Below are 10,731 nucleotides of genomic sequence, written 5' to 3' on the forward strand. Positions count from 1 at the left end.
CTAACAAGAATATAAAGAAAGAGGGGAGGAGACGGGGGAGAAAAAAAAAGCATACTCCTTTTAGGACATCGTCCCTGTAGTCACTAAACTTCATGAACAAGGTGACTTTCCAGCTGGTGTTGCAGTTAACAGCATTGACCTAGGGCATGCACACAAGTAGAAGACAATCGGATAAATAAGAGTCATCTGCCGAAATCACTATGATGATATAGTAATAATGTGACATCCTCCTTTTAATACCCCGGTGCTGATGAAAAACAATCCAAGTGCACTAGTCTCACCTCTTTGCAGCCAAGGTTATCCAAAAGCTCAATGTTACTGGCGTGAAGCGGCTGTCCGGCGTTCACTGGCATCAGCACCACTTTGTCTCCAACCACCACCTTGAAACCAATAGAACAGTCAAATTACAAAAAGAGACCCTGTTTTGTCAATTTCTTGCAGTTTTCCAATAGCTTAACAGGAAAGTAAGAATGCATCCATGCAAAGGGTTTTTCAAACATCCCCATTTTTTTTTCTGGTCAAGGGTGCAGCAGCAAAACAGGCTGGGCTTCACTTGAGAGAGTGGTCGAGCCGTTCACAGCAAACAGATTTATTCATACCATGGCCAGAGGATGTGAATGCAGCATTCAAAAGACACGAGGACTTAAAAGTGCACTTCCCTTTGCTTACTTAACACATGCTTTCTAGTCCATAAAATAGAAAGCTGTAACAGACTCTACACGGTCAACTGTTTCTCCTCTTAAGCATCCACACACAAGCACGCTGTGGTATCAGAAACAGGTGGCCTGTGCTGTTCTGGAGTATTTGACAATATTTCAGCAGTGGCAAACAGCAGATAAAAAGCAAACCAGCTGACTAGATTTTTAACCTCAACCTGACAGTCTACGTGCATTCGAAATGGTGTTGCATCCATGCTTTTCCACAGTATTTTGTGTCAGACCTAACACATGTACACACATCATGCACAATCAGAAGCAATACCTTTAACCATAGGATGCTAAAGCCAAAGGAGAAGGACAAAATCAGAAATGTTACTTGAACAGGACAAACAATGAACTGACAGTCTAGACAGAGGGAATGTCAAGGTTTTGTACAGTACTTCATGTCTACAAAGAGCTGATGCCAAGGAGACAGAAACCTACATTGTCTCCTTCGCTGCGGAGCTTCCAGAAGGGCTGAATATAGAACCAGGAGCCCTCATTTCCAGCCGGGTCCAAAGAAACCCGCATGGCATTCTTCTCAAGCAAAGCAGGGAGTCGCTTATTCACCGTCAGGTACTTATTACTCTTTATGTGCAGGAGCTGAGACAGAAAAATTAGGCAGTTTAGACACTGGGAGAGCAGTGGAGGAGGATGTATTCAGACCATTTATCTATCATTGTTAGGGGGGGGGGGAATGAGTGTGAAGAAAAAAGTCCTGCTTTGAAAATGTTCCCAAGTAAACGTAGGCAGGGATATGCAGTGAAATGGTCTCAAGGTTTGCATCATAGTTACACAGAGAAAATGCTTCTTATGTTCAACCAGCAGGTGACTAAAACAACATAAACACAACATAAAAAATGTATGTAAAAATTATTCATATGATTCAGAAGAAAGAAAAACCCAGAAAATGCTAAAACCATGAAATATTTAACATTTTTGCTCAACAAATCTAAGTTATAATCTGAATAATCATCTGGCAAAATGTGTATACTGCAGGTGCAATTTCTGATGATGCTTCAGAGAACAGTGCTGCTTTAGGTCTGCCATCTCGTCTTTTTGTCCTCCACCCTGCACACCACGCTGATATTAGATTCAACTAAAGAAAAGTGGACAAATGATGTGTTTTTGAGAGCCTGCAAGTAACAAGGTGCCTTCATAGGTCTGTGTGTGTTAACAATAAGCAAAAACATTCCTCTGAAAATGCTCAGGTACAAGGACTGGACTGAATGAGCTATCCGCTCATTTGTAGGATACACGAGCTACTCCACTATGTTATTTAATTTGACTTCATTTGGAGACATTTCCTGAATTCACTGAACAAACGAGGTTCTAAATTAGCCCGTGCTTTGAGTCAATACAGACAAATTGCTTATCCATAAGGCGAGTTAACTAAGGTAAGGGAACAATGGCCGGTACCTTTCACAACAGCAGTTAAATGTGTGGTTTCCCAATCCAACCATGCAGGCAAGAGTTCAGTAATGAGTGAAATCAAATACCAGCATTGTTTTTTAGAAACCTGCCTGAGGTGTCAGGGGTTAGATGACAGTAACAGAAGCTGGGTAAACAATAAAACAAAAGGTAGGCTCAGCACACAACAGAGTGTAACACCATAGTTTAAGAGATTATCTCTACCTGGATAACACTGCTGTACTTGACAACTTCTCCAAGAAGTTTCTTGTTCTCTGAATCGTTCTGCTTCTGCTCCAGTTCTGCTGCATGCTGCGTAACGAAGCAGACGATTGTTAAAAAGGTATTACATACACATCCTTCCTCATTCCACATTTTGTTTACAAACGGAAAGGTTGTCCACACAAGATCAACGACCAACCCTACGCTACCATTTTTTAAAAAATATGCTGGATGGTCATAATAAACTGAAGTATGCTCTCTTAACCTCTCTGCTCTGCTTCGTGTGTCACTGGTCAAGCAGAGGAGACCCCCGCGGTGAATCAGAGAGCAACGGAAAGAAAATAGTTCAACTGACAGCAAAACACAGTAGAGGCTCTCACGCTGAGGTCTAAAGAAAAATTGTATTTTACAGTTAAATTAGCAAAGTGATGTTAAACTCAATAATGATGTTGGCTTACTCATAACACATTGCGTCTTATCCTCACGTTGACAAATAAAGCTTAATAATTTAACACTCGGAGTCCAGATATCTGTACTAGATGGAAAAACTGGATTGGTGCATCCCTGATTTAAACTGTAATTAGGCATAAATTCATGCATAATTGCTTCCCGATTGTCATTTGAGCTCATGTGCCCAACGGCGGTTCAGAGTACCCGGTCTTCTCGGCGTCCCTGGTTTGAGTTCTTGAAAGTACCCCTGCTGAGGGACTTCATTGCTTACATGGGCAACAACAGTGTGACCTAGAGGGCTGTGACTGGGAGGGGCGGCCTGTCCACTATAAACCCAATTAGTGTTTTCTGCTACAAACAGTCTGTCCACAGCAAACTCCATGTTCAAGAACAACAGGGTTTATAAGCGCACTTGGTACAAGGACATCCTAGGTCACACTCTGGTCAGGTTTTGTAATCATATCATTACATCTGTGGCCATGTTTCTTCTGTCTGTTCTCTGCTAATAGCCCCATTACAAGCAGAAAGAAAACAACTGCATACAAGTTAAAAAGTTCTGTAGAACTTTTAAGGCTTTGAAATGCTCATAAAATTAAAAATCCTCATACCTGTAACTTTTTAAAGAGTTCTCCTTGTGTGTTGTTGTTTCCTTGTTTCCCTTGTTTTGCCTTCCAGAACTGTTTCTGGGCCGAGTATCTGTTCATGGGACATACCTTGAAGAGGCAATCTGCAGAAGAGAAAAAAAGAAAAAGCAGTGAGGCTCACAGGACTCACCTGAGCCAGATAAAATGACACTCTAGCGTCTACATGTAGAGCTTGAAGCCTTGAAGTCATTTCAACACATCAAAGCTTATTTGTAACCCATAATGCAGTCTCAGAAAAGTCCAAGTTCACGTGTGTGCCCGCCCATGTGTGTGTGTATGACCAGAAACCAGTGTGACCAGTAAAATCCTACACACCTCTGAACTTTTTGGGTGGGTTGTTCAGGTCTCCAGCTTCAGGCTGGACAACACACCTATCATCGACAAGCCTGCAGAGAAGGACAAACATGAAATTGCATCAACATGATTACTATAGGTGTGTTATTACGGACTTAAACTCCTTTGAGAGCATTTTAATAAGCAGTAAACCACTCTATTATTGTGAGTGTGATATACTATAAGGTATATCACACTCACATGCAAATACATAAGGCAGAATCTCAAACTACAAATAATACCATGATTCGAATAGACAGTTTATAGCACTCCATGGGAAGAAAAGCTTTACTGTCTCTCTTCTCCATCACATCCATTTAATCCAAGGCAGTCCCAGTATCTGGATGTGTTTCTGGGTGGGGTTCATCCACGTTGGCAGTGCTTTGATCTCTGCTTTCCTGACCAACATAGGTAATGTGGTGTTGTGCTGAGATAAAAGAACTAGAATAAACTGACGTCAAAGTTTCTATGACTTTTACATGGGTCCGATTAAAACTGTAAAATAAATAGTGTCAGGATAATTTAAAATAAAGCTGTGAGACTGCACATTGAATTGGTCACGGAAGATCAGGCCTCTCTGTGAAGTCTTTTGTAGCTCATAAAGTGCACACTGAGCCACCTCCACCTGGGGAAACCATGTGGTTTCTGTTCAGAGTGGATAAGATAAGATAAGATAAGATAACCTTTATTAGTCCCACACGTGGGAAATTTGTTTTGTCACAGCAGGAAGTGGACAGTGCAAAAGTTATGAGGCAAAAATTAGAATACAATAAGAATAAATACAGTACACAACTGTACAGAATAGAATAAAATACTATATACAGTAGAATAAAATAAAATAAATATACAATAAGATAAAAATAGAATACGAATGCTATATACAACTGAGTAAAAATACAACGATGACAGAAAGGATTATTGCACTTAGTATTATTGCATATGTATGGATGTGTGTGCTTGATCAGTTAAAGTCTTTATTATGGAGTCTGACAGCAGTGGGGAGGAAAGACCTGCGAAATCTCTCCGTCCCACACCGTGGGTGCCGCAGTCTCCCACTGAAGGAGCTGCTCAGTGCTGTCACAGTCTGCTGCATGGGTGATGAGGGGGCTTTCAATAGGTGTCATCCAGTTAACTGTCTTGTTCCCCCATATCCTCGCCTTTTATTTGCCACACACTAGACACGTTTCACTGAAAGGGTTAAGGGACACAGCAGGTCAGCAAAACTCGCCTTTCTGACACATCTGACGAGCACAGAGTTAAAGCTATGAAGTTGATGATGGCTGATAACTAAGGAAACAGAACCCAGTTCAGATTGAAAAAAAAGTATTAAGGAAAGAACAATTATAAGAATGCACATTCATCAACAGCCATTTAAAGTTATCTGATGCCATGAAGTGTATTCATTATGTACTATGGTGTCCTAAACTGGTTTAAATTGGTCCAGAAGCAGATCTTTGGCAGGCAAAAGCAGTGATCCCTTTTATTAAAAGTGTCCTTCTGCACACATCGTCTTTAAACTGCAAAATTTGGGCAACCTTTGTTAGCAGCCAGCACAGAGAGAGCTGAGGCTGAAGGTGCTTGTAAAAACCTTAATGGCTAAGAGCCCATTATTGAATCGGTGGGAAAAAAGCAAGCAGCGACAGAAAAAGAGCATCATTAAATAATGAAGGCTTATAACATTTCAGTGATTGTGGAGTTACAGGTTTTTCTTTTATGACTAAAATGCAACTTTAAGTTCCAGCTGTGAATTTCTTTGCCTCTTGTTGTGTACATAAGGAAGAAGACTCTGATATTTGATCTTACCAAACTACTGAACTAGTTACTTTATCTAAATCCGTATCCTGCCCATTGTTTGTTTTTATATATAGTGCCTTAAAACTATAAAGTGAAATTCCATTTCTTGCTGGGCAAAGGCACCAGAACATTCTGCAGAAGCAAAACTGAGACATGTGGAGAAAAAGGCCCTTTTGAGGCAAGAAGAATTCATGTAAAGTAAGCCTGTAAGGGAAATTATCACACTACCAAAGATGGTTTTTTTGCAGTATTTGTAGCATGCATACAGCTTTCACTTTCCCCGAAGAGAAATGCTAGCATTTTTTCTGCAGGCAATGACACCAGCTAATGAATTTCTAAAGACTCCATAATCATCCCATTCCATTTATCTCCTCTGCACCACATTTTGAGTTGCACAAGTGCATCCATTCATTCCGTCCGGTGGGGAGAAACATAATGCAATGCACAATTCCTCCAATTCATACAAAGCTGGCAGCTTTGCTAAAGAGAGCTGAGCCATTTCCCTTTTTAAGTCACGGCAGTCAATCAGTCAATCTACAGGCTGTGTATTGCTTCCTTCAACACTGTATCAAAGTTACAGCTAAATGAGAAACAATAGAGCCCAACAGGAAGAATTATCACAAGGCTAACTGGCTAAAGAGAAGGGCTCTCTGGGAAAGCTCATAAATAAGGAGGGCCGCAGAGAGCTGGGCGTTAGTACAAACAGAAAGACTCTGACAGTGCCTGACACTCTGTAACCAAGTTAAACATGAACCAAAGATAAATCTAGCAGGCTGGACACAGGGGAGCTAATTATAGCTATTGCCTGTGTTTAGTCGACTGAGAAAATAACACAGACAAAAAAACGAAATAGAGAGCATGTAATGCAAAGCAGCAAGTCTATGTAACTGCTGTTAAATGTTTTAAAGAACAGCGACGGGAAACAGAACAATGACTCATCTGCAAGAAAAGTGGATGCATGTGAACAATTTCAACACGAATGCATGTTTCAACTTGCTGATACCACGGTACTCTAAATGAGTCACACACATACTGATTAAACAGACTCTTCCAATGAATTCACTTTTGGTAAAAAGGTATGAATGTGAAAATGTTTGGGTTTTTTGGTGTTGCATCTATGCATCAGTTTCTACTGTTAGTTGCAACAAACTGGACTGATTGTTACGACACATTAAAATATGGGAAATCTGCCAGTTAAACTGCAAGACTTAAAAGGTCAGGTTGGTGATGTCACTTGGAGGTTAGCCAGCTTTTGAGAGTTTGCAATGACAGGTGTGGAACTAACAGATTTGATGTTATTTTATGCAAACATGGACACGGTTGGGTAGATCAGGTTTAATTGCATTGACATTGGTTGCAGCTCTGGGAGGATCTTGAAGGCTCTTTGCTTTACTTGCTGCTTCTCTTTGGGCCTGAGTGAGCTCTGGCACAGCAGCGTCCTTGATAAAATTCTCAGGGCACCAGTCAAACTACGTGAGCTATTGAAAGCACCTTGGTGGTTCAGCTACCCAATTTCGCTGTGCAAGAAACTGCACAATGACAATATAAAGCTCTAAGTCTCTAAGTCTCTAAGAAAGGCTGATAAGAATTTAATTATTTTCCCTTTGCAACAATAGCAGGCGTGAACAATCGTTGCTGTGCACTTTTGCTTTTTTGAAACTTACAGCCTCTGTGTACCATGTAGGGTGCCGTCACTTCGATTTGCATTACCACACGCCTTAACAGTTATGGGAGCTTTTCATTTAAAAGTAAAATATCGCAGCTTAGTTCACACCAGCAGATAAGTCAGGAAACAGCATTGCATTCAAGGGTTACACACAGTTCGGCATCTATTTGCTCCAAAACTCTACAGATTATTTGAGCATCTGATGTGAGGTACCTGTTGGCAGGAATGACTTAAAGCAGGACAAAGGAGAGAGAACAAGAGTTGGGGAAAAGGAGAGAACATGGGTGGGGCAGAGCCATTCCTCAGGGCCAATCAGTGTTTCCACACTCGTTCAGCAGGCTCAGAGGCCAGAGTGTAACCCGGAACCACCGAGGCATTTCACCTTGCACTGAAGCTCTCAGCTCATGAGGGGCGACAACCAAACAAACTGTGTGTGCAGCTTCTTCTTTTTCTGCACTGCTTTCCAAAGAAAAGCTGTTTTATTTTCACCAAGTAAAACTGATAAGTAATCTACTGAGTGCAAGTGCTACAACATAGGAAGGAGTCAAAACCAATGGTTTCCTCATTTAAAAAAAATTATCCTGAATATCATTATAATGACACAATAAACACCAATAAATTAACAATAAATGACAAGAGCAAACGGGAATCAGTGAAAAGGTTTTAAATATCTAATATGACTTTAGAACGTTTTTCTTCTTTTTAGCCCCCACATTCACCTTGCACCCTCTCATGTTTATCTTGCAATCCACCAGATTCGTTTTCAATCTGTACATGGACTGCAAAGAGATGACTTCAAAGCATGTGCAACATATAGAGCACACTCATTCCTTCACCTAAACAGGAAGAGTCTAGTCCTTTATTTAAGTGAACACTATAAATATTTGAACATCATCCAAATAAGAGGTAGCCTAGAGCTTCACTCGGTGTCAATTTATTTTGTTAGACGTGGTCTATTTAACAGGAGGAGTGGCATTCAGGGTCATTGGACATTTCTTATCTTAACGTCAAATGAATGAACAACTACTCTTCCCTCAATCTGGTCACCCTGACACCTCCTCGTGCCTCTCTCTGGGCCCCTGAACCATATGTTGGTGACCACAGTAACAAGAATCCGCTCGCAGCCTCTCGCGAAGCGTACCTGGGCAACACGCTGGTTTGCATTCCTGTTAGATTTGCGTAAACGTGAAGAATTTCCCGAGAAGGAGCAGTTTACGCGCCGATGGGCCTTGACCGCAGGTCGCACTTTAGGTTTTCACTTGTTGGATTTGCATAAAACATACATTTGAAGAAGTTCATGCCTGATGTAAAGTGAAAGCAGTTTTTAAGCGTGCATACGGGAGGGTTAAGCCATGGACTCTTGAGTGATTAGAAATTGAGATAGAAAGGAGGAACGTACCCCAAAGTACTGATGAAGCCATTCACCGAGCCTTCCGCGTACAGAGACACAATGTCTCCAATGTGAAGAAAACTGGATCTGTGCTCTGGCATTTTCACCGAAGATATGTTTCACACTCGTTCTTGCTTTTCCATTTATGAACAAATCCACACGTTACAGCGCCTCCAGTTTGGCATCAGCCATCAGATTCGCCGTCATTCTTCCAGATCTGCCGCTCGGCAAAGTCGATCGAGTAAGGTGAAAGCGCAAGAGGAAAAACAAGCAGGCGAGTTTGAGAAAAGCGCTGTGTTTTTGCACTTAATCAACTTCTTCCTGTATGTCAGAGAGACCCGCAGTCTTCACATCCACTCTTCGGGGGGAGGAGACTGCCGCTGTCACGGCTGTGAGCAAATTCCGTTCAATGACAAGTTTTTTGGTTTTTGCTCAGAGCAGGCGCACTGAAAACACAAGTCAGGCACTTGCATAAGTGTGCGGAAAGACACCTGTAAACATGTATCATAGCAGACACGGGGGAAAGTAATTCAAATATATTAAAATTATAAACTGGGCACAAGCCATGAGTATGTTTGTGCAGCTGGACAAAGATCCCACATTATAAATCACAAACTATCAGACTGTCGGATCTACCCGTCATCTCTGTTATCTTGATCAAAACTATTCATTTCCGTGTAAATATTCATATTGGTCTCAACACAGTGCAAACTTCTGACTGCTCAGCACTGTAATGGACAAACATGGTACTGCACTCTTTTGTAACCTATACAATTTTTGTGTGATTTCACAAAACTTCACAGTTTGACTCATTTGTGTTGAAGTATCTGCTCCTTCACTCATAAAGACTCGCATCTTCAGCAGCTTCTTGTTTTTACACATTTTTTTTTCTTCAAATGAGCTTATAAAAGCCAAACGACAATGTCCTTTATTGTCATTGTACATGTACAACAAAATTGTGGTTACGTATAACTTTTGGTGATGGTAATAACACAAAAAAAACAACTAAAAGCAGCAAAAACTGCATTTATAAAACGAGTGGGGGAGTAGAAATTACGACCCAGCTACTCCAAAAAATGCTACTGTGAGCTATTTTTTTTTCTATCGAGCTACACTGGTATCAGTCAGCAGAAAAACCATCCAGAGTGACAGATGGTAAAAAAAAATTATAATAATAGTTTATCCTAATTGAGCTTTTATGTTCACTAAAACAGAAGAAAGGAAAAAAAGCTCTGCAGATATTTTGAGAACCTGGTATGAAACTTGCTCATTTGTTTCTTCCTTGTGACTGCGAGCTTCACAAGGTCAGAGCCATCTAAAAGATCACATTCAGAAGATTTCAGACATTTCTGCAGCTGTTCTCTCTAAAACAACCCAACTGTCACTAAACTGATTTAGATGGATCAACTGCACTGTAGATGAGAGAAAATATAGGCATGGAATTATGGGGTAAAGTACACCTTTAAAGCAGTTGTTCCCAAATTAAAAAAAAATAATAAAAACTTTCTGGCTTGTGTCTTTTTACTTGTTAGCAGTTCCATTGATTAGATGTTTCTCCTCCAAACTTTGAGGATAAAAATGTAAAATTACAAAATATTTAACCAAAAAAAGACATATATTTTAAAGAATCATATAAACTTGTGCTTGTTGTTCCTTTTTGTTCACCCTTTCTTATGCCATAACTATTTACATTTGGTTAAGAACCACTGAACTAAACCACCATGGTGCTGTTAAAACATAGTTATGTATCAGTACTAATAACGTAATAACATACACAATTATGTCATTCACAACTCAAAAAGGATACATTACACTCGATCCATCCAGCTGTCCTAGAGTTAGAGTTAGAAATAATCCGTGCTTTTATTTTATTGAGAGTAACTTCTTACAATGACTAAAATTATTATGACCATAGTGTTAAATTAAATTTAATCAATACTGAATGTACGATCATTATGGCACATGAATGTGAAATGGCTTAAAATGAAAGTGTCATTTGCCCATTTTATTGGGAAAGTTAAATCAGCAGCAGGAAATCAGCTGCAGTGGAAGAGTGGCAGGAGCTCACGAGGAAGAAAAGTTGTGGCGGTTTCATGTACTACCCATTCTTTTACACCAGGGGGC

At 40.4% G+C, this 10,731-nt stretch overlaps 1 protein-coding gene across 2 annotated transcripts in view; it reads right to left on the reverse strand.

Annotated features, from left to right (window-relative positions):
- The window catches only part of itpr2 (inositol 1,4,5-trisphosphate receptor, type 2), a 61,233-nt gene extending 52,257 nt beyond the window's left edge, over nt 1-8,976 (reverse strand). For both annotated transcript variants that reach the window (XM_086298276.1, XM_086298275.1), the window contains exons 1-7: nt 8,617-8,976; nt 3,740-3,810; nt 3,389-3,507; nt 2,334-2,420; nt 1,143-1,301; nt 282-380; nt 56-139 (exon numbers count right to left, since the gene is read on the reverse strand). In XM_086298276.1, coding sequence (XP_086154402.1) covers nt 56-139; nt 282-380; nt 1,143-1,301; nt 2,334-2,420; nt 3,389-3,507; nt 3,740-3,810; nt 8,617-8,708 — 711 coding nt within the window. In that variant the 5' untranslated portion in view covers nt 8,709-8,976. The remainder of the gene's footprint in view (nt 1-55; nt 140-281; nt 381-1,142; nt 1,302-2,333; nt 2,421-3,388; nt 3,508-3,739; nt 3,811-8,616) is intronic.
- Between the last annotated feature and the right edge of the window lie 1,755 nt (nt 8,977-10,731).

The sequence above is a fragment of the Aulonocara sp. 'chitande type north' Nkhata Bay genome, linkage group LG7, assembly GCF_057382095.1.
Source record: "Aulonocara sp. 'chitande type north' Nkhata Bay isolate Kocher_YH1m ecotype deep benthic linkage group LG7, A_spYH_male_GT1.1, whole genome shotgun sequence".
NCBI classification, from domain to species: domain Eukaryota; kingdom Metazoa; phylum Chordata; class Actinopteri; order Cichliformes; family Cichlidae; genus Aulonocara; species Aulonocara sp. 'chitande type north' Nkhata Bay.